General features: G+C 42.7%; 1 protein-coding gene across 1 annotated transcript in view; it reads left to right on the forward strand.

Moving 5' to 3' along the window:
* The first annotated feature begins 210 nt into the window (after positions 1-210).
* The window catches only part of zcchc14 (zinc finger, CCHC domain containing 14), a 36,991-nt gene continuing 13,333 nt past the window's right edge, over positions 211-23,868 (forward strand). Inside the window, exons 1-10 of the mRNA XM_080438610.1 lie at positions 211-1,852; positions 3,445-3,663; positions 9,494-9,695; positions 14,236-14,306; positions 15,123-15,194; positions 15,816-15,883; positions 16,522-16,700; positions 19,137-19,173; positions 21,818-22,277; positions 22,642-22,730. Coding sequence (XP_080294736.1) covers positions 1,355-1,852; positions 3,445-3,663; positions 9,494-9,695; positions 14,236-14,306; positions 15,123-15,194; positions 15,816-15,883; positions 16,522-16,700; positions 19,137-19,173; positions 21,818-22,277; positions 22,642-22,730 — 1,895 coding nt within the window. The 5' untranslated portion in view covers positions 211-1,354. The remainder of the gene's footprint in view (positions 1,853-3,444; positions 3,664-9,493; positions 9,696-14,235; positions 14,307-15,122; positions 15,195-15,815; positions 15,884-16,521; positions 16,701-19,136; positions 19,174-21,817; positions 22,278-22,641; positions 22,731-23,868) is intronic.

Consider the following 23,868-nt stretch of genomic DNA (forward strand, 5'->3'; position numbering starts at 1 on the left):
TAACAGAGTAACAGAGTGTTTCTACATGGCAGTATTGATACTTTTACTTGAAGTTGAGTAAAAAACAAATGGAGTACTTTTTCCATCACTGGATACACTCCTAGCCAATCATAGGAGAAGCTGTACATACAGACAAGACTTAGCTCCAATCAGAGCTGCTATTTCTATAGATGTTAGGCTGGTTTCTGACGACCAGAGTTATAGGGATAATGTTATACACAGCTGTTTTTTCTCGCTTTCAGGACCATGGCAGAATGAAGGGGGCGTATTATTTCTGGATTTGCACTAACTTAAATCACGAACATTGGACAAACAGGATTATAACATGATTATAAACACGAATCGTGCTTGAGCGGCAAGGACTGCTATTAGTATTTACAGGAGCAGCCAGCAGCCTATGGCTGCAATAGTTTAGTTTTTAAACTTTAACCCAGCAGCACACAGTATTATCGGTTGAAGCAATAGAGGGCTTTATGGTTTTGTTTATTGCCGACGGCGCGGTGGCCTCACAAGTTCTGCGAAACCATGAGGATTTAGGATCAGGATCACCTTCCTATACGGGAAGGAATTTTCCTGCAGTGGGACTGGAGAGCCGGGCGCCGCAGGCCAGGCAGAGTCCATGGAACAGTAAAGTAGGCTACGATGTTTGAATCATATGAATCATATGTCCATGATAATGTCCCCCTGGATGAAACGGCGCGTTTTGTTCCATTTTGCTCCAGGAAAGACCGTGGACGTCCTGTACTGGAGCCCGATCGTCTGACGTGGGTAATCTGGAGGGTATGATAATGGTCTGACTGACACATTCACAGAGAAAGGAATAATAAAACGGCAGGAATATTCCGTGATCCGTGGCTCGTCGTGAACCAACGCAAAAACCAACACGCTTCCATGTGTATGATGATGATGATGAGAGTTGAAAAGATTCAGGATGTTAAACGGCGGCCTGTGCCGTACTGCTGGTCTACAGACAAAGGGAATGTTTTCGCTTCTTCTATTTCACTTTTTATTATAATCGTATATGGATGAATTGTGCTTTACGGGCATATTTATCCAATGAAAAACTTACACCGTCACCCTAAATAACTCAGGTGAAAGTTTACGAAGTCGCTGCGTTCTTTTGGCCACTCAAAGAGTATCGGGTTGCACGCACGCGTGCGCAATTACGCACACGTAGACACGCGTTTCCTTTGTTGTGAAGTTTAACTTTCAAACAATAGCCTCCACTAATCTACACCACACATTTAGATTTTTTTTATTGTTTAACAGCAGCTATCGAGCCTATAATAGGACATTGTTGCTATCACACATCATCACCCCCACAACGTTGATGTGAGAGGTGATCTGTGTGGTGATGATGGTGGAGAACCGGAGCTGGGTCCAGAGGGAAGGGGTGTACCGCTGGTTCTCCTCGCTGTCCTCAGCCCACAGAGCAGAGTTCCTGTGCGGCCTGCTGGATCTCTGCGTCCCCATCGAGCTGCGCTTCCTCGGCTCCTGCCTGGAGGACCTGGCCCGCAAGGACTACCACTCTCTGCGGGACGCCGAGATCAGAGCCAACAACCCCGCCGACCTCTCGGGACTGACCAACATCACGGACGAGGTGGTCCGCAGCAAGCTGCTGGTCTCTCTGGCTCTGCTCAGCTCGGACAACCACGCGGCCGCGGCGGTTCTGTACCGGACGCTCACGCACATCGACACGGTGATCAATAACTATGGCCTGCCGCTCAACGACGGACGGACCGAGGAGCAGTTTCTGTTGCTGTTCACCATGGCCTCGAACCACCCAGCCTTCAGTTTTCACCAAAAGCAGGTGTTGAGGCAGGAACTCAGCCAGATACATGACATACTGCAGGTGAGACTAAAGTGCACATCTCAATGAAAAGGTTGCCACTTAAGGTTAAATAGTCTATACCTTAAGAAAGTTTAACTCCTACTCCTGCTTCCAAAAGCAACTGCTGAGACAACAGTTCTGTGACAGAACTGTTGTCACAGAACTTCTGTCAGAACTTCTGTCACCTATGCTGCCGAAGGGAAAATACTCATTGACCCGTTTCAATTATCATCTGAAACAGGCTGGGGAAAATCACATTTAATGTAGCTAGTTCATGTAGTTTGGTTCATTAGAGTGGCTTGAAATGGCATGAATTTAGTGCTAAAACTAAAACGTGTGCAAAGTTATGGTGCTGTACCGACACTTCTAAATATGAACCTTATTGACCATAAAGATGATAAAACCATGATCAGATATGACAATTCTAGGCATATATTTTTTTTAAGGCTTGATGTAAACAGTCTATTTCCTGTTTTCCCCCTTTTTTTCTGGCATGGTTCCTGAATAGTAATACCCAATTAATTTTTTTCCTTTTCCTTTTTTCCCCTTTCCGCCCCCCCTGGTACCCAATTTCTACAAGCTCCATATCCGGGAATTTGAGGTCACACAATCTCATTGGCTACCCGCCCTACCAGATCCTTATTCTGATCATAACCACACTAAACCCATGCCTGTGTAACAGAGTAGCCCTGCCTGAGGTTAGGAAGCTTACTATCTCCTTTGGCCAAGGGGGATTCCCCTTTGGATGAGCATTAGATATCTAGTTTCCAATGAGTGAGAGACCCAGGTTTAAATCAATGTGGTTAAATTGGTCGGCTCGTCTCTGTGGTTGGGTTTCCTAGGGGTGGGGTTGGGGGGCAAAGGGGTATGGATGTAGCAGTGTAGTCCTGCCTAAAGACAAGAAACCTAAAATCTCCCATGGCCAAAGGGGATGCCCTTTTGGATGAGCAGTAGTTGTTTCGGGTTAGTGGATTCCAGGGCCGGACTGGGACCAAAATTCAGCCCTGGCATTTTGGTCCGAACCGGCCCACCACCCCCCGGACCGTTTTGTCAATGGGGGGGGGTTTGTCAAGCCCTGCACATGAACTCTGCAGCTGCACTGAGGCCCTTGCTGGAAAGCATCCCAGCCCAAACATTAACGTAACTAATAATTGGGCCGCGCGACCCGGAAATGACCGTAATAATCCTAAAACGAGAGCGAAAAGATTTTTAAAAAAAAAAATAAAAAAAATTGCCCGGTACGCCAAATGGCCAGTCCGCCGCTGGTGGATTCTGTGGTGGTTATACAGTTAAACTCAACCATCTCTAACATAATAACTCAAATATAGTGTCATACCTCTTGCTGATTTGTGCTATGCATTGTGGGTTTGATAATGACATTTCAGGAGCCACTACCTATTCACTCTCACTGAGTTTCTCTTTTACTGCTTGATTTCTTTTTATCCTTGCTCTCCCTGTCCCCCTGCCCTTCTTTTCTCTTCATGGAAACAACCAAAACGATGGAGCACAAGCAAATTTCACCCACTTCTTTACACCTGTAAACCTGTGATGTGACAATAAAGTTGGTTCTGATAATCTGATTGTGATTAGAGTGATGTCATCTGTCCCTATAGGTGAGCAGTGGGGGAGGGGAGGGTCAAGCAGCAGGGTCCAGTGGGGATCGAACTGCTGTCTGCTACGCCCAGCATCATCACCACCATCACCGTCAAACAGTGTCTGTGGCCCATCCATCGCTGTGTCCTGCCACCTGTGCCATGCCTGATGCCAACACCGCCTACCTGCCCCAGCCCTCCTGCCAACCCTGTCACACACACTGCTCATGCTGGCACAAGGTAGGAACTGGCAGAATTCGTAATGTGTGCGTGCGTGTGTGTGTGTGTGTGTGTGTGTGTGTGTGTGTGTGTGTGTGTGTGTGTGTGTGTGTGTGTGTGTGTGTGTGCGCGTGCGCGCGTCTGTGTCCATTGATGTGTACGCTTTAGTTTCAATGTAATTGGGGACCACTGTTTGACTTTACTTTACTCATTTTAACCATGTGAACCCTAGCATCCCTATTCTGGAGCCAACATTTGGCGAAAATAGCAGATCTGCGATCTCTTTCAATGCAAATCTGGCAAACTCTGGCAATGATAGAACACAGCCTATGTCAGATAAAGGTCATACTGTATCATAAACTAACTAATTAATACTGGCAATAATCCTACAGTGAAATCCAAATTGAAGGACAGTCTGGATATGCTCTGATTACTTCCATTCAGAATGTTTCTCCAGTTTCCAAAAGTAATTGTAGTTTTCAGTTTATATTTTCTTTGCTATTGATTGTGTAGGCAGTCCTAGAATATATGGAGTCAATTTAAATATCATTGCACCTCTTCTTCCTTATCATGTAGAAAAGAGACATGGCACAAGTAAGTGCTCCCTGTTAAACATCTCACAGATTAATAAAGAAATTCCCTGCCTGGTCCCAGATCAATCCTGTTTACACAGTGTGACCTTAACGGACTCCCAGAGCGCTAATTTAGATGTGTAACCAACCACCAAGGAAGTGCTGAACAGCTCATCTTCTAACTCTGTGTGTTAGGTGTGTGTGTGTGGTCGGGAAGTGCGCATGTGTACAGTATGTGTTAACAGACACAAATGTGTGTTGAGTAATCAGAATCATATCTGATAGTCTCTAACCACATAAAGATCACTGAAGACACATCATAGACTGAAATGAGATTGCTCAAACCACATCCACAAGTCAGATTTTCAATGTGTCTACAATGCGTTCACACATTAGCAATCTGATTACTCAAGATGCATTTGGATACAAAGTGTAAACAGCTTAATTAAGACATTGAGGCTCAGCCTTTTTAAATATTCTGTAGGTGATCCTACTTGACAAAATAATGTTGAAGAACCCCCAAAAAGTATGTTATGAGATCAGATGTTTTTGACAGTGTAGTAATTATTTTTACCGTCACATGTGATGTATGTAGCTTTGCGAGAATGTTTAGTAATAGAAGGTGAAGCAAATGGGGGAAGGAGAGAGGGGGAAAGAGGGAAGCAGGGGACAGGGGAAGGAAGGGGAGAGGAAGGGAATGGGGGAGTTTCCCATCCCAGTGAGCATAGTTGTTTATAAACATTCTGTTACTGTACTGTCACATCTGGAATAGTCGTAGAGAGAGAAGAGGAGGGGCCAAAGATCCAAACTATTAAGAATAACGAGCGAAGATCAAGACAGTGGAAGAGAGAAAGAAAAATAAGCAAATGATTACGAGACAAAAAAATTAAGAAAAACATTAAAATCCGCAGAAACTTTCAACCTGGTACCAATTTTGGGCATGTCATTATAGGCAAAACTTTTCAAAAATAGCAAAGCTACAAGCTCACAACGCATTGCATCGTGACCCGTTGTGAGCTTGTATTATCATTGTAATAATTAATAATAATAATGATTATTTGATTATTATCATTATTATTATTATATTTTAATAGGGCTTAAAGGAGGAGTTCACCCAAAAATGACTTATTTTCTATCAATTACACACCCCATGAAGCCTTCATTTCATGGATTTATTTTTGTTTTTGTGGCATTCCTAAGACAATAATTTGATGACTGTGTGTATTTCCGGTAGGAGACACAAATAATCTACTTTGTGTCTCCTACCGGATACATTAGCCGGTAGGAGACGGGAATCAAATTATTAGCTTAGGAATGCGACAAAAACTAAAAAGAATCCATGGATTCAAGGCTTCATAGGGTGTACAATTGATAGAAAATAAGTCATTTCTTGGGTGAACTCCTCCTTTAAGTGGTTAACAACTAGGATTTGACAGTGTCCTGTCTCCTTCATGTGCCTTTTATTTCACTCCTAAGCACCCATTTTACTTTCTCTCTCCCTCTACATCTCTCTCTCTCTCTCTCTCTCTCCCTCTCTCTCTCGCTCTCTCTCTCCCTCTCTCTCTCTACCTTTCTCTGTGTGCTTCTCTCTTGCACATAATCCGTACACACAGCCGAGCAGGCAGGCAAGCATGCTGGTTCAACATGTGTGAGCAGTGAAGGGAAAGTACCCTGCTCAGAGAGGAGCGTTTGTATTTGGTGTTTTGTTGCTCTTGGCTTCTGCTTCGCGCAGGTCAGCACATTTCTCTATGCTGAAATCAACTCACTGTGGTGTGTGTGTGTGTGTGTGTGTGTGTGTGTGTGTGTGTGTGTGTGTGTGTGTGTGTGCGTGTGCGTGTGCGTGTGTGTGTGTGCGTGTGTGTGTGTGTGTGTCTCCAGTGAATCACCAGGAAGTTTTAAATGCGTTCTCTCTTTCTCCTCACGGAGCTCAGAAGAACAGCCTTTCAGTGTGAAGCAGAGCAGTTGCATACTGTACTGTACAGTACAGTATCCAGTAGACAGTTACGTAGTTGCACAGTAAAATCCTCAGAGTTAATTTAACTGCAAAGGTGTCAAAATGTATCCAAATGGACCTGTAAAATGTAACTCAGAGAGTGTAAAAATGGACCCAGTCTGTTTACGCTCTCAGTATGTCTTTGCCAAAATCTCTCACTGCAATACAATATATTCTCTAGGAATAATATAATGCTTAATTTATACCCAGTCATACGACGATGTCGCGCGCCGAAAATAGCAGCTCTACGAGCTCATAACGTGTCCCATCGGCTATTTTTGGCACGTGACACCGGCTCACAACAAAGTATAAATCAGGCTTTAGATGTCGGCCTGATGATCAGCCTGGGTTATCATGATGAATTACCTGAACAAATAGCATCAATTGCTGTAGCAAACAACTACAGGTGTTCTGATTACAGGGCTGCCAAATTATTAGAGTTGACAGCCCAGACGAGGTGGGAAAATATAGGTTTAGGATGTGCGTATGTGTGTGTGTGTGTGTGTGTGTGTGTGTGTGTGTGTGTGTGTGTGTGTGTGTGTGTGTCTGTGTCTGTGTCTGTGTCTGTGTCTGTGTCTGTGTCTGTCTGTCTGTCTGTCTGTCTGTGTGTGTGTGTGTGTGTGTGTGTGTGTGTGTGTGTGTGCGTGCGTGAGAACGAGAGAGAGAATGAGAGAGCATTTAGAACGTCCCAATGATTTCCTCTCAGAGCTAAATTAACAGATAATTTACTTTTTTTCACAAGACCTGCTATCCCTCAGTTACACAATGCTTTAAACGATAATAACTGATAGTAGTTACAATAGATAGATAGATAGACAGACAGAGCTCTATTGTTCCCATTGGGGATATTCAGGTCGCATAGCAGCAACACGATAGGCATGGAAAAGAAAGGATAGATACAGGTAAGAGTACAACTAAGAGAAGAAAAATGTAATAAAGTGCAAATATATAAAATGAATAAATCAATTAATAAAGAATTGGTAGAATTAAGTCTGACCTACAGTAGCCATCTGCACTTGGACTGGCTGGGTTTAGCATAATGTATAACTATTACTAAATATAGATACAATGTATAATCTATCACCTGTAATATGAACATAATATGTTCATATTGTATCTATCCTCAATTAATGGATATTTGTACTGAGCCAGACTATCGACTGTGGATGTGACAGTGCTGAGGTTGATATATGATACACCACTGTATGATATACCACTGTGCAGCCAGACTACCAGTGAGTATATGAGTACAGATATGTACTTGATAAGGTATCTACAGTATAAGCTGTTCCCTGAAGCAGGGTTTACTAGGCAGAAGGGAAAAACAATACAGGGTATAATGCCGGCATGGCTTCCCGTGGTTCTCTGAAGTCATGTTGATGACATCATCTTGATGACTTCCTAGGCTTCCTAGGCCCTAAAAAAATAAACTAAACAAAACTAGACAATACCAGTATTTCAGAATGAATTATTCAAATGTTTTATTTCACTCTTTCAGGGTTTTTGAACATAGATCTCAATTTCAAGCAACTGCTACATACCACTTTAAAAATATTTGTCGTGTTTTGTCTATTGCTTATATACGGTCCAAGTTATTAAGTAGTTGTTATGCAGCCAGAGAGTCTATCAGTGTAGTTGATGCAAGTGTCAGAGTCTGCCAGTGATGGAATGGAGTATATTACTCAAGCACTGTACTTCTGTAAAAAAAAATCGTGAGGTACTTTTTTCTTTACTTGAGTTTAATTTGACTTCACTCACCCTAAACACGTTTATAATTTACTTATACACCACTACATCTCAGAGGCAAATATTATACTTTTTATATAACTACCATTATTTGAAAACTTTAGTTACAAAATTGTAGTTACTTTGCAGGTTTAGATTATTATTACAAAACATGAATTAACCACTTAAGCCCTATTTCATACTTTGGCTGAACATTTTGGAAAAGTTTAGTACTTTTACTTTGGTACTACTGTAAGTAGATTTTGATGCCAGTACTTTTGTACATTCACTCAAGTAAAACTTTTACTTGTAACAGAGTATTTTTAGATTGTGGTATTGCTACCTTTATTTTAAGTAAAAAATCTTAGCACTTCTTCCACCAGTGGTGTCTGCTCTCCATACTGTATGTGTACAGTACTGTCTACCAAGAGGGGAGGAGTTGGCGGGCTTTGTTGGAGCAGCATGCGGATGTGGCAGTAGCACACTTAATTGGTTTCAGATACCACTGCTTCACTCTCTTTCCCCCCTCTTAGTACATGTGTGTTTAACTGAAAGCAAGAGCAGTAATAGATTGGTAGGTACATGCGGTTTTATTAGCGACGGGCCGGCCATAAACAAACACTTTGTCGTGTTGGAAATCTGCTTCCAGATGCATTGTATTGGGTTACATGGTGTTGTATTTAACCATGTGTCTGCTGGCACGCATTTGTACGGCATGTTTGTCTGTATTTTCCCATCACTGTGACTGCTGGATATATTGCCCAGCCTTACACTGCTAAGACATTGAACCAGGACGCTTAGAGTAGACTAGAGTGTTTTCAGTCCAAATGCCAACACAAGGTGGGGAAAATGTGAGTGGGGGATGTGACATCCTGTGAGTATGAAATATTCTCACCTTCAGTATATCAACAACTACTGTCAAGGTGCCCTTGAGCAAAGCATTTCACACACAGCTGCTGCTGCTGTTTGATGGAGGTCACACTGGGCAGCTCCCATGTGGGAATGAACTAAATGCTAACAACATGCAGTACTTACTGGGGTGATTTTTTTTGTGTAAAATGTTGTTCATTTTGGAAGGCCCATTGTATTAACCCATTAAGACCTGAGGTCGATTCAACAAATGCCTTCTGAACCAGTAGTTTCCAAACTTTTTTGTGCCATGGACACCCAAATTGATATATATATGGCCACAGACCCCCATCAAAAAAAAAATTGTGCCAGGGACCCCAAGAAGAGAAGACCTGTATTAAAAAACATTTTTTTTTATTTACAAGCTCGCAGTGCCGCACGAAGTGACGCGCTGTGAGATTGTATATTGGCTACTTTTGAATAGCCCACACTAGAAACTAAAATGACAAAGATGCTTTCCCGGTTGTAATGGGTTAACAAGAGCTTGTGACAAAACAATAACTACATTGGCTCGACTGGGACACAGGCTCTTTTTTCCCATTGCCTGAAAAGTAACAGTTGTATGGACAAGTTGTATACGTGTATCCCTAACCTTTGGGTCAGTGGCATCATCATCACCCTCTTTCAATGACCCCTAACCTTTATGTTTCAGAGTCAAGCTAAGGAGAGCAGCCCGGGATCAGGGCTGGGGTCAGGGGTTGGGGTGGGGCGAGGAGACCAGGCCAGCCGCCAGAACGTCAGCCCTCCTCACCCAGAGCCTCCCCCACCCCCACATCCATCTCCTCCCTTGCCCTCCGGGTCAGGGCAGGATGCTCCAGTGCCAGCAAAGAGCCACCAGGGGAAAGCAGGAAAAGGTTGGTCTGCATCTACAGTATGTTTGATTGATTAAATATTTTATCCACGTTTGAAAAGGTGCAGACGTATATGTTAAAAAAACTAAAGGAAAATGAATGATCACAAAAAGTCCAAAGGCTTGTTTCCATCATGGTTCATAAACATTCAAACATCTAGTCAAACACCAGTACAATGAATTTAACCCTACTAACCTAGTAGTTGTGCAACAGTCAATTGAACTAACCGATTTAATAGATTATAAAGAAATATGTATTTAACCACTTAAACCCTGTATAATTTGTTGACTGTACTTGGCCCCTTCCTTTTTTCTCTCTACACCAAAAGTCCTAGTCGAAAAATGCAGCTCTACAAGCTCACAATGTGACCTATTGTGATCCTAGTTGAAAAATGCAGCTCTACAAGCTCACAATGTGACCTATTGTGAGCTTGTATAGATCTTCTATTTTAGGCAAATATTTGCCTATTATGACATTGCCAGCATTGGGACGCTAAGGGTTCATGTGGTTAATAAAATAATCTATTTTTGTTTCTGCACATCACCGTTGTACACTAAAGTATGAAACAGGGATTAAGTGGTTAATCAGAGTAATTGATTTTTTTGCGTTGATATAAAAAAACACTTCTCGATTTTTCGATGAATCGAAAAAGTAATCAATAGAATAACGCTACGTAAATTATCGATAGTTTTGGCGAACATTTTGGCATACCAGGAAACATGTACAAGGCTGGTGTATTCTGCCGTCTTGTGTTATGTTCTTTCTGTCTTATTCTGTCGTCTTGTGTTATGTTCTTTCTGTCTTAGTTTGTCTGCATATCACCACCTCCACCCCCAACCCCCCACCTCTGTGCATACAGTCTGTGCATGAAATGTCTGTGGGTGTATGACACCCACTCAGACGCAAGAGGACAAGATGTGACATGCTTGACACATTTGAACACTACAGCTCAGCTGGAAGAATGCTAGCCTAAGGCCTACTTAGGGTGTGTGTGAGAATGTGAATGCAAGCTTGAATGTACGAGAGAGTGAAATTAGTAGTGAGTGAAAGTGACATGGTTTAAAGGTATGTTACTTAGGATACTTTCAATTTAGGTTGATGGTGATTCTTCCAGGCAATGTCTACCAACCGTTTTGAGCAAAACGTGACTTTTGCCATCCGTATTAAAAGCAAGAAGTACACCAGCAAAATTGGAAGAGTGCCCATGTCAGCTTAACTATGTTGAACATAGTATAAACCCACCAGGGTTTTATACTTGCTCCCCTCCTTTTTCCTTTCCTCTTCGGTGAAAATCGGCCATTTTCGTGGTTAATAACCATATTATTACCATACAGATGTGTCTTCTCACTACAGAAATGAGAGAGAACGAGTAGGCGTGATCAAAAACCCAAGGCAAAATGCAATGGACAAAAATGTTCCAGGAAAATGTCCAGTAGTGGACTAATTTGTGGAAAGAAATGTTGGAGCACTCTTAAAAACACAGTCAGAGGACACATTTTTCTTATGTGACGTTTCAAAAGCACATGATGTCTTCCTCAGACTCTGAGGAAGATGGCAACTTTTCTTTCCATGGATTAGTCCACTACTGGAAGTTTTTATATACTGTACGAAGACCAAAGCAATCAAACTTTGAAAAATGCCTTGAAATGGGTTTTTGTCCAACTGGCAATTCAGCGTGCTGAAGCAGGCCCACAGTAACGTTCCCTGAGCCCAGTGATTATAGCACACCAATACGTAGTGGTGTAGGAAAGTCAATATTAGGTTAGTCTACTAATAACAGCATGTTATTACCCAAGCATGGTACTGTTTCACCATCATAACAGACAGAAGCATTGATGACAGCACTCATTTGGGCATTCAGGGAAATCTTGCATTGTGCAGAGGGCCGAGCTATCTATAGCTATTTCCATATGGCTGCTTCATATGATACCTCTATTTCTCACTCCCCCCAAAAGATCCTTTGAAAGAAGATCATGAACGTGCTGCGCCCCAAAGGATCACACATTCTATGTGTGACATTATTGTCCTAAGCAGCAAGTAGTCTATGACCATGAGGCAGTGGCGAAGTCATTCTATAGCGCTAGCACCTGATTGTCAGGCCCCTGTCGTCCCTGTCGTCGTCATTACGTTGCTGTTACATTACAGGACCTAGGGCCTAGGCTATAGCTAGAATACTAGTCTTGCGTATAGCCACACAATCAGTGATCTTTGCCTACCGATACGTCTGGTGATATTTGAATTCAGTTTTAAGGCTAAAACTGGATTGAAACAATTCAGAGATTTAACCACTTGAACCCCAGCATCCATATTTTGGGGAAACATTAGCTGAGAAAAGCAGATCTACAAGAAGAAGATCTGTTATTGTAGATCTGCTTTGGCAAAGAGGTGGTGTAGACGTAAAAAAGCGTTCCAACTATATAATGTATTTCTTCTTTAAAACCTTGGAAATTTGAATTTTCGTTGTGATTCCGACAAATAGGAACTTAAAGTATAAACATGCTCTGAAAAGGTTGGGATCCACTGCAGTAGTGCAAAACAGCAATGGTTTTCATTTTCGTGATCCTAATTCGTATAATGTGACTGGGTCTTCGCAAGGGCCTACAAACAGTACTTTGACTGACAGGTTGGTGTCCATTGCTTCATGATGACTTTCTATGATGTATGTGATTTAATCTTCCTGGTGATTCTCTCTCTCCGGGGGACGGGGAGGTGAAGTGGATCAGGCCAGTCTGTCAGTCTGTTGTCTTGGCCTCCAGCCTCTGTCTGTAACACAATACCTAACTATCTCACTACCTCATGGTCACACCGCATAGCTGTCAGCAGCATAAAACACTACACACACACACACACACACACACACACACACACACACACACACACACACACACACACACACACACACACACACACACACACACACACACACACACACACACACACACACACACACACACACACACATATTGAAGTTTGTGGAACAATTTCCCTTTGTAAGAACTTGTGGGTGTTTGCAGTTTTCTGCTGACTCAGGTCAAAGTGAAGCAGCCACACCTCATGTACGGCGCTGTACATGTTTTTGTACACCTAATGTACTGTGCCTGTTTTTGTACACCATGCCTCGTCTGGAGCAAAAACATCAATGGTAGATAAAGTGAGAGAGAGAGAGAGAGAGAGAAAGATTTATCTCTTGTGGTTTCTTTGTTGAGATAAAGGCTGTGAGGTGAATCTAAAACATTATCTTTTATTGTTGTTTGTTAATCATGGGTCATTATAACATACGAACACACCGCAGGAGTTACTACTGTGCAGTTGGGGTTATGTGCGTGCGTGCGTGCGTGCGTGCGTGTGTTTGCGCGTTTGTGTGTGTACAGTATGTGTGTGTGTGTGTGTGTGTGTGTGTGTGTGTCTGTGTGTGTGTGTGTGTGTGTGTCTGTGTGTGTGAAGCCCGAAGCCTGGATTAGTGTGTATGACAGCAGGCATTTAGAGACTTCCACAGCTGCTGCCCAGCGGGCACAAGGCAAGGTGGTGAGGGATGTTTGGAGTGTGTGCGTGTGTGTTTGTGTGTGTGTGTGTGTGTGTGTGTGTGCGTGCGTGCGTGTGTGTGAGGGAGCGAGACAGAGACAGAGACAGAGACAGAGACAGAGACAGAGACAGAGACAGAGAATTGGTGAGATTGTTTGTCAGGATCATATCTGACATGTACCATTAATCATTTCATATACATTTTGAGTTCTCTCTCTGTCTCTCTGTCTCTCTCTTTCTTTCTCTTGTTGTTCTTGTCCGTTGTTGTTTGTTTTCTCTCTTCCTTCAGTCTTTTCTCTCTGTGCTGTCCCTGCATGTCTACAGTATCTGTTGTGGTTTCAGATCGAGAGTCAAGAGTCTAATGTGTCTAAATAAGTACCTGGAGCTACACACACCCATCTGGTTAACATTCCCATTTATTTAACTCTCACCTTCTAGTTACTGTAATGGACCTCCTATCCAATGGACTAGACGTGGCATGTCTTTGTGGCAGAGTCAAACATTAAGGCACTTACATACAGTGTACACACACACACACACACACACACACACACACACACACACACACACACACACACACACACACACACACACACACACACACACACACACACACACACACACACACACACACACACACACACACACTCTCACACACAAGTATATGTATGTATACACAGTACTATATATATATATATATATATATATATATATATATATATATATATATATATATATATATATATATATATATGAATGACATCCATATTCAGCAGTCTGAGGTGGATTGGATGGACCGGAGGGAGTCCGTAAAAATGTTTTACTTCTTGCATCACTTGAAAACAAGGCAGGTGCTTCGACAGCAAGGCCTTGCTTGAGGTGTGCCCCAGCGAGCCTCCAGGCGAGCAGCCTGTGACCCCATGCGTCAGCGTGCATGCCATTCTTAGTACTTAGTAGATGTGTTGCTGGCAGAACAGAAATGGTTTTCAACTAAAACATGGCGTTTCTCTTGTCATTTCAGTGGTGATCGAGAAAGTGGCGCTGAGGGCAGTGACGCGTAAGTCTGATGACACCAGTGAATTTGTGCTGGAGGTGAGTCTACTCTGTGCGCCCGATGCGCTCACATACTATACATTTTGTATTGTACAGTATATCCTCTTTAATACTGCTTACTCCTTTCTTCACTCACCTCCTCTTTTTTGCCAACTCTTTTCACTCATCCTCTGTTCTCTCACCCTCTCCTCGACCCTGTTTCCTTATTTCCCTCCATCCTCTCCTGACCCCTGTTTCAACCTCCTCTCCTTCCCCCTCCTCTGGCTAACCCTTCCCTCTTCCTCCTCTCGTCCTCTTTCCTCTATTCCTCCCCCTGAGCATTGATGTCTGTGGTCCGTCTCATCATCCCTAGGGCTGCAACTATCAATTATTTTCTTAATGATTATTCTATCGATTATCTTTTCAATTAACCAAATAACAGAGAAGCGCATTTTTTATTGTTTAAAAAAATATATATTTAAATATACATTTTTGATATATCAACAAATCGATTAATCATGTAAGACCGATTTTATACAACGTCACACAACGTTGTCATAAAAAATAGGGAAAGTAGCAGATCTACAGTACACGCCCACAACCCATCGCATTGCGATGCGTTGTGAGCTTGTAGATCTGCTATTTTTCTTTTCCTTAATGTTTTAATTTATTTAATAATTTATTTTCAATATTTTTTTTATAATCGATTAAATCAATTAGTTTGATTGACTGGCACCCCTAATCCCTGCTGTCTCCTCCACTGGTCTCTCTCTCTCTCTCTCTCTCTCTCTCTCTCTCTCTCTCTCTCTCTCTCTCTCTCTCTCTCTCTCTCTCTCTCTCTCTCTCTCTCTCTCTCTCTCTCTCTCACTCCTCCAGGCCAGTTGGTCAGATGGATGTGTGTTGTCGGTGGTCAGAACTCAACAGGAGGTGACAGAGCTGCTTTCCCAGGTCAGGAGCATCAAGATCACATGTGGAGATATTTATTATGGTTTTCATAGTTTTTTGTAGTATTTGTTTGTATTACTGTGCTGTAATGTTTTATTGCTGTGGTGTGTGTCATTTTATTTATTGCATGGAGCGGTGTACAGTAGTAGTATGTTATTACATTGTACTGTACCATGCTAGCTTATGCTCTTTTGTATCGTGTTGTATATACTGTAGACACATGTTGCTTGTGTTTGTGTTTGTTGGGTTTGTTGTGGTATTTTGCAATACAAATCCCACATTCTGATCTACGGTAAATCTATCATTTAAGTGAGGTCTTAAATGTAAATATAAATAAAAAGTAAAATATACACATGTTCATAATATAATTTCAAAATTATTTGGGGAAAAAAATCCTCCTGTGTTAGCAGAATTAGAAGAATCAAACCATTTTAGACAGCAAATCTACTTCCTGTACAAAGTGCTTACACAGTAAACTCTTCAGTGTTAACTTATCCATTTGTGACATGAGTTCAGAATCAGAATCAAGTTACATTTGTACACTCTCAAGGTTACATGAACACTTTTACTGTGTATATCCAGTGTGAGTGTATGTGAGTATCCAGCGTGTCATGTGTCCCACAGCTGTCACAGGTGTTTCCTGAGGAAGGAGTAGAGAAGTTCCTGTCTCAGTCTCTGGAGCTGGACCCCAGGTGAGTCCCATCTGACACTTAATACATTATTATCATACACTTACCTGTATCTTCCAAAGGCGTTTTAATTCAACAAGTCTCCTATGTATTGCACTACCTGCAGCCCGCAAGTGAACAACAGTCATAAGTCATGTTTCATTAATTGTTTTACATATTGAACTGACAGTCTATGCGCCTGTCTGCCCCTCTTCATCTCCGTGTATAGGGCTGTCACGATCATAACATTTTAGTTGACGATTAATCACACAAATAATTGCGATTAACCGTTTAATTGTGTTTTTGACATTAACATAAATACAATTTACATTTCTGTTTGCCTTTTAGGCTTTGTGAACAAAAATTGCACAGTTCATCATTAATTCATCATTAATTAAGCGTTAATTATGTGTATGAATTTGCATGCTCAAGTAAAGTGTGACCAACTTAAATCAAAGCAATGACTGACGATGACCAGTACCAATAATCCAAATAAATACTGTACTATGGCCAAAATTGTGGAAATAGACAATTTACAAGCTTACACCTATTATTTAAAAAAAAAATGAAAATCTTCAATAGATGAATTTATACAGATGAATGAAAACAATTCTGCAAAAATAATTGCGACTATTTCTCTGTCTGTGTAACTGTGTCTCCAGGTGTCTGACAGCACTCCCCTGCCACGTCCTCCAGCATCACTCTGTCCACCTCTTCTTCTCCCCCTCCACTCCTCCTTCACCTGCCTGCCCTCCGTCTCTCGCCTCCTCCCTCTCTCCATTGCCCTCCTCCCCTCCCATGGCTCCTGTGGCACCGGCATCTACGTTCACCTCCAGCAACAGTAAGATTAGATTAGATTAAATTAGACTTCAATGATCCCAATGATCCCAGACATATGTTTGTGTCAAACAGATTTTTGTTTTCACAGCCTGTTCAACATAGAAATACATAAAGAACAGTATGTAATGTAAAGACTACAGTAAAGACAATACATAGAATCTCCTAAATACATCCATACAACATGTCAGCGAGACAGAAAAGTGGTCAAACCCCCTGCTAAAGCAAACTCAACTCAAAGTCCTATATTTCGGTCCAGATGTCATTATTGTGAGTAGTTGATTCACACTTCAGTGTCATTGCTCTGTCGTTCATGTCTGAGAGTTCGGTTCTGGGAAGGCCAATGATTTTGGAGGCAGTATACACTGCCTCCATACTAAGTTGATATTTTTTCGAGCTTTGTTTAATCTACAGCAACAAAAATAGCAGATCTACAAGCTCACAAATGCGTTGCAGAGTGACTCTTTGTGAGCTTGTAGATTGCCTATTTTTGGGTGCATGACACTGGCACGCAACCAAGCATAAATCACCCTTTAGTTGCTGGACTTGTTTCAGCCTGTAAAGCCGGTGTGCGACCTCGCAGCACCAGTCTTTATTTAGCAGAGTAATGCCTATTTCACCAGATTTCCAGGAATCATGCCGCTTTCTGAGAAAGCAGCATGGTTCCATGCATTGTCTACTATGGCGATGAGTGACTTTGTTGCAGGAAGCGGAGCGAGCAAGCAAAAAGTGGTGTAAAAAAGTTGAGGAAAGTTTGACTTTTTCACTGAGGTTTATGGCGAGACAAAGCGACAACTGATGAGAAACTCGCTGTGGTTTGAACTGAGGCTGAACAAGGGTTACACATGAAGGTGATGGCGGGGATGTTTTGGATGTTTTGGACACCCGTTGAGTGGAAGTGAACACTTTAGCGGGAAAACACTATCACTGTTGGGTGTGAACTAGGCACAGGGGTTCAGAGCTGGGTGGAGAAAAAAAGTTTTCTATTCTTGGATGCAAGAAAAGAGGTGCCACTGAGGCGAGGCCAAACAAAAACAGGATGAACGGGTTTCCACGTCTCGGTTTTCGGGGTTTGGCTGAGGGGGAGAGAGGTGAGCAAACAGCAAGATCCGGAGTGTTAATTTAACAAGGTCGTTGGTGGTAATGACAGTGAAGGTGAGGTTACAGTAGTGAGTAGGGCTTGGGCTGTAGTGGGGATTTTCAGTCGGGGTTCTGGAGGTGTGTGGGGGAGTGATCGGGGGTCTATTTTAGTCTGCTGTGGGAATTCAGTGTGGCATGTTTGTGTTGGGAGGCCTAGAGTATTGGTGACCTCATATTTATGTGTCTGTGCCTGCACGCATTCATGTGTGTGTGTGTGTGTGTGTGTGTGTGTGTGTGTGTGTGTGTGTGTGTGTGTGTGCGTGTGTGCATGTGTGCATGTGTGCGTGTGTGTGTGTGCGTGTGTGCGTGCGTGCGTGTGTGCGTGTGTGCGTGTGTGTGTGTGTGTGTACGCGTGCGTGCGTGTGCGTGTATGAGAGTATATGAGTGTGACCTCATCCCGGGTAGTATTTATAGCCCCCAAAGCAGTGAGTATTGTGCACACGTGCATGCTTGTACTTTTTGCATGCATGTGTGCATGAGTATATGTGTATGTCTGGGAGAGCCAGACTCACAGGAGTCCCCAGGGAGTCATATGACTGTGTCTAGGTCTACTGTAATGTGTTACCACTGTAATGTGTTACCACGCCCACACAAACCCCAGTCTAGTGGGCAAGCAGTATTGTATTTATCATACTTGGGTCACACTTCAAGGCATAAGTATGCCATTATCCCATATGCACAGATTATAGTGTCCACACAGGACACTTTTGTTTGCAACTTTTGTTGATAAGCATCAAATCTGTCACATAGATTTGATCTCTTGGCAGAGGGTGAAGCCTTCAGGACATAACCTTCAGGTGGCTCTGCAGGTCCTTTACAAGATGGCCTGCATACAGTAGATGCTCCAGGAATTGATAATAGTAATCATAGCATTTTGCAGTTATAGTTATTTGCAGTCGTAATATTTGTGGGCCAGCTGAGTTGTCTAGAACTTCTGATTTTGACTTGCCCTCATGGTTTGACAGCAGAGAACCCCCTCACCTTATGCTGTAACAACTTTGTCTTTGAATTACATCTTTTCCCCTTTATCACAAATATAATCCAAGCCAAGATAACAGGCTGTTAATTGCTTATTCTTTCTAGCAATAAGTCATTATTATTTGATATAAAAAAAACTGTACAAATGACAGAATTATGTGTTATTGTTTGTTACACACGTTTATTTGAAGTAACATTTGATTTGGAAATGTTTTCTATCATGAGAAACATTGACTATCAAATACAACACAAACAACACCATGAAATAGTTTCACAATTAAGATGATGATTATGATTGAATGCTTTTATCTTTTCTTTTCAGATCTTGGCTGTGTGCTTCAGTACAAAGGAGCCAGCAGGTACACCCAATCCCTACCTACCTATCTATCTCTCTCCCTTTTACTCTCTCTCTTCCTCTAATAAAGAAGAACATCACAAACTCACAAGTGAACCGCTGGCAAGCTCGAGGTTCAGCAAACAAGTTAGTGATCAGAATGCCACCTGTAGAAAAGAACAACATTTATAAATACCTTTGATTATACATGTAGTAGGGCTCTTAATTCCAGTCCATTCCATCAGAGTTAAGACTCCTCTGTGATTGATTGATTGATTGAAGTACTTTATTTAGAGAGACATGGAAAAAGTACATGGAAGTACAGTTAACAATACTAGGTCCTCTAAACTGGATCGCCCATAAAAGCACAATGGCTTATTTCAAATGAGATCCCCACGCACTCAAATCATGATGACATTTAAGAAAACAGACATATACACTACTATGCTGAACGTCATACAATCAGCTTACAGGTTACTGGTATGAAAAACAAGAAATATGTACCAAAAAAACAGTTCGAGGGGGGGGGGTGTTAGGTTAAGACTTTGACAGGGGCCAGTTTGGAATTGCAGCCACCTGAAGGTATTTTTTTAGGGCAGTTTTGAAAGTGAGTAGGGTTTTACACTCCTTCATTCCTCTTGGTAGGGCATTCCACATTTTTGTTGCATAGCATGAGAACGAGTTCATTCCCTTGTTTGTGCCAAATCTGGGTTGGACATGATCAGTGGAGCTGCCTCCGTGTGTGTGTGTGTGTGTGTGTGTGTGTGTGTGTGTGTGTGTGTGTGTGTGTGTGTGTGTGTGTGTGTGTGTGTGTGTGTGTGTGTGTGTGTGTGTGTGTGTGTGTGTGTGTGTGTGTGTGTGTGTGTGTGTGTGTGTGTGTGTGTGTGTGATGAACAAGCGCAACTGATGTGTTAAATTCTCAAATCTATTTACATTTAGTAAACAATAATAACTTTAACAATAATAACTTTATTTATGAAGCACTTTTTTAGACAGGAGTTACAAAGGGCTTCACAAATCACACATCAAAATAGCATGCTAACAGAAGGATGACAGCTCAAAAAGAGCAAACGAGAGATTGAAGAGATACAGTAGGTGAATTACGGGAAGGCTTTTCTGAACATGTATGTTTTTGGAAGTCATTTAAAAGCTGATACAGAGTCAGCTCATCGCATAGCCTCGGGTTGGACATTCCAGAGTCTAGGAGCTTGGACAGCAAAAACCCAATCACCCCTAATTGCTAGTCGTGATCTTGGGACCTTTAGGAGAGCCCATCTGAGGACCCCAGGCTAAAGGGAGGCTTAAACAAGCACGTCAAATTCCCCCTCCTGCCTCTCGTCATGTTCAGTGGTCTCATGGACCATACATCCGGTCACTGTTTCAGCCTCTTCCAGTCATCGAGCATCTAGCCAGATGTTTCCAGTAAAAACCATGTCTTCATCACTACCGCTCTGTACCACAAAGTGAATGTGAGAGAATGTAAACATTTAATTTGGGTTTAGAATATAAGCATGTCACTGCTAACAAATTCTGTTCCTGTGAATGACACTGTATTACAAGTAAGACGCGCGAACGTGGGAAGCGAACGCAAAAAAAAAAAAAGTTATTAATGATTTTGTTTTTTTTTAAGTAACCAAAAACAAAAAAAAAACTAAAAATTCTGCGTTAAAAGGAGCATCTTAGAAAAATACAAATTAAAAAGTGTTCAACAAAGTGTTTGAAGTGCCTGTTTCACCCACTTCCGGGGGGCGGAGCCAAAATCCAAGGCCAAAGTATTTGTTCGTAGCGATTCAGGCACTTTTCATTTAACATGGGGTTTCAATGGGGAGTTTTTAGGAGCCTTCTCCGGGGCGTGGCTTCCGGGGGAAGGGGCGGGCTTAAACGCAACCTTGACAGGTGTGTTCAGTTTTCAAAGACCTTTCATTTGATGTATGGTACGTCTATATTGGACATTTACTTGGCTGCACACAGGCAGTACACAAGCCGAGCACGGTGTCATAGTAAGCTCCACTTGCACAGAGGCGCGCCTTTGGCGCGCCTCCTTCCGCTGCGTTCGCAATAAATAACTCGCTAAGTCATAGGTATGTACACCGTACAAGTCATAGGTATGTGCAGCGACGGCGATGCTTTGAAACATAGTTCAGCCTTCAGTAGTAGACAGAAGAGGGCTGTGGTTGCAGTTCAAGTATGTAATAGGCAGCTCAGCTGTGTGAGTGTGTGAAACCGTGTGAGTGCAAAGTGGAATGTTATTGAAACAGTAATAAGGGTGCTCTACCCTGGTGGTTTTCAAACTTTTTGTGCCTAAGGCACACCAATGGGCAAGTCAAAATCTCAAGGCACACCTAAAAAAAAAATAGCTCATTTACAAGCTCAAAACGTGTCGCGGTTCGACACATGAGCTTGTAGATTAGCTAAAAAGTGCCAGGGATTCCAGGTCAAAAGTAGTTAAATAATATTGTTAGGGTATATAATGTGCCTCTGTATTGGGAAATGAACACAAAATACGGATATGGTAAATTAAAAATGTATTCATAACTTTTATACTTGTAAATTGTGCAATAATAATGTGTGGTTGGTGTGCCTCGGAAAGGCGTTTAGGAAGGACGGTAAATGAAGCTCAAAACCGCATTATGATTTCACAAAAATCCCTTTCCTTCCTGTCTGTTCAGGGTGTGTGGAGTGGCCAGTATCCAGCCAGTTGTGAGCATCCACTGCTCCGTCCTGAATCGCTCCCCTCTGCACCTCCCCTCGCTTCCCCCTCTACCTCCCTCCATACCTCCCCTCAGGCATTCCCCTCAGTTGTCCTCTCTCCCTCCCCCTCCCCCGGCTCAGCCTCCCACCACCGCTGGGGTAGCGTCGGACCAGTCTCAGTCTCAGACCGCTCTCCAACCCCAGTCCCATTGTCAGTCCCACTCGTACGCCCAGCACCATCCTCAGCCACAGACCAGTGGTCAGCCCGGTAGCCAGGTCCACTCCCAGTCCCAGCACCACTCACACTCCCAGTCCCATTCCCAGACCTCTCCCCTGTGCCTGCCCAACACTCCAGAACAAAATGGTATCCTGGACTGGCTGCGTCGGCTTCGCCTCCATAAGTACTACCCAGTCTTCAAACAGCTGACCATGGAGGAGGTGAGAATAGACCAGATGTTCTCAAACTTGTTCATTTCAAGGACCCCCTCCAGACTGGTATGCTTTAGGCCAGGGACTCCCCCATAACTCTGAGGGTGTACAAATGGAACCGAATGGACCCGTAAGGGTCCATTCGGTTCCATTTGTACATCCTCTGAGTTACAGACCTGTAAGGGTCCATTTGTTTCTCAACTATCAATCATTTAGCTGGGGATGCCCTGAAACTACCTGAAGGACCCCTGGGGGTCTCCACAACCCACTTTGAGAACCACGTGTATAGACATGAGTGAATATGATTACCGTACTTCACCTAAGATAGGTTGCAGGGAACCACTTCTAAACCACTTTCCCACGTTTCCCACAGTTCCTAGCGCTGACAGAGGAGGACCTGAACAAGTATGACTTGACCCAGGGAGCCAAGAAGAAACTCAAGACTCAGCTGGAGCTACAGAAGTCAGTGTTGAATGAGGCATTGATGCTTCCTGTGCACGTTTCACTGCCTTTACTTGTCATAGGAATGTGACAGACAATAGTCTGTTCCATTATGGGATTACAAACCCAGCAGCAGTTGAGCACTCACTGCATTCACTGTTAATTTAACTCTGAGAGCTTGCAAATTTAACCATTTGAGTTACAATTGGATAAATGAGCACTGAGGATTTTACTGTGTGTACAGTCACTGGCCTAGCCATGTGTTTGAGAAAAACTTGATGGATGAACAAAAAAAAAAGTTTTCAATATAATAAATAATTCAATATCACAAGGTTCACAGCAGTTTAAAGTACAGTAGGCTATCATCATGTTGAACCTAAACACATGGTCAGTGCTGATAGTAGAAATGTAGAACACTGAAAAGGAAACTTGTCGCTCCCACACGCGGACGCACGCTTGATGACATCAACGAGCGTGTTGAGCAACACGCAAGTCTGTACTGTGAAAAAAATAAATCATATGGGTCATCAGTAACATTATGCATTTATGTCCAAATTGGCATTGATTCTAAATACTAGGGCCTGATGAGTGTTTACCACATTTCATAAAAGGCTGTAAAACAATGTTTGGTTTGTCCTTGGCCTCATCCAGTAGAATCATCAGTGTTAAATTCACTCCCTAGTGTGAAATTAACTCTCAAAGTTAGATTAACACAGGATTTTACTATGTTTTGCACGGGTGAGCCAACACGGTGAGCTGAGGCTGATCATGTCTCCCCTTAACCATTAACAGGCAGACTATCAGCACCGTTGTTAGTGAATAAAGAACAGCAGTGGACCATGGTCAATGGTTAACTACAGTACTAGATGAGCTCCGGCAGATAATATGTACTTCAAAAGAGATAATAGAAAAGGAAACAACTTTTAGAACACACTAACCACATCCACTCACAACGGCCCACTCTTATGCACATGCACGCTTTCACGCACTACTCACACACCTAGATTCCAGATCAGTATCTCCTGTTTCCATTCAGAGTTTCAACACATTCCCATTAGCAGGTGATGACGTGTGTGTGCGTGACTGCGTGTACGTGTGTGTGCGCGCGCGCGCGCGTGTGTGTGTGTGTGTGTGTGTGTGTGTGGGTGTGTGGGTGTGT

Source organism: Gymnoscopelus braueri, assembly GCF_963280865.1.
Source record: "Gymnoscopelus braueri genome assembly, chromosome: 9".
In the NCBI taxonomy this organism is placed as follows: domain Eukaryota; kingdom Metazoa; phylum Chordata; class Actinopteri; order Myctophiformes; family Myctophidae; genus Gymnoscopelus; species Gymnoscopelus braueri.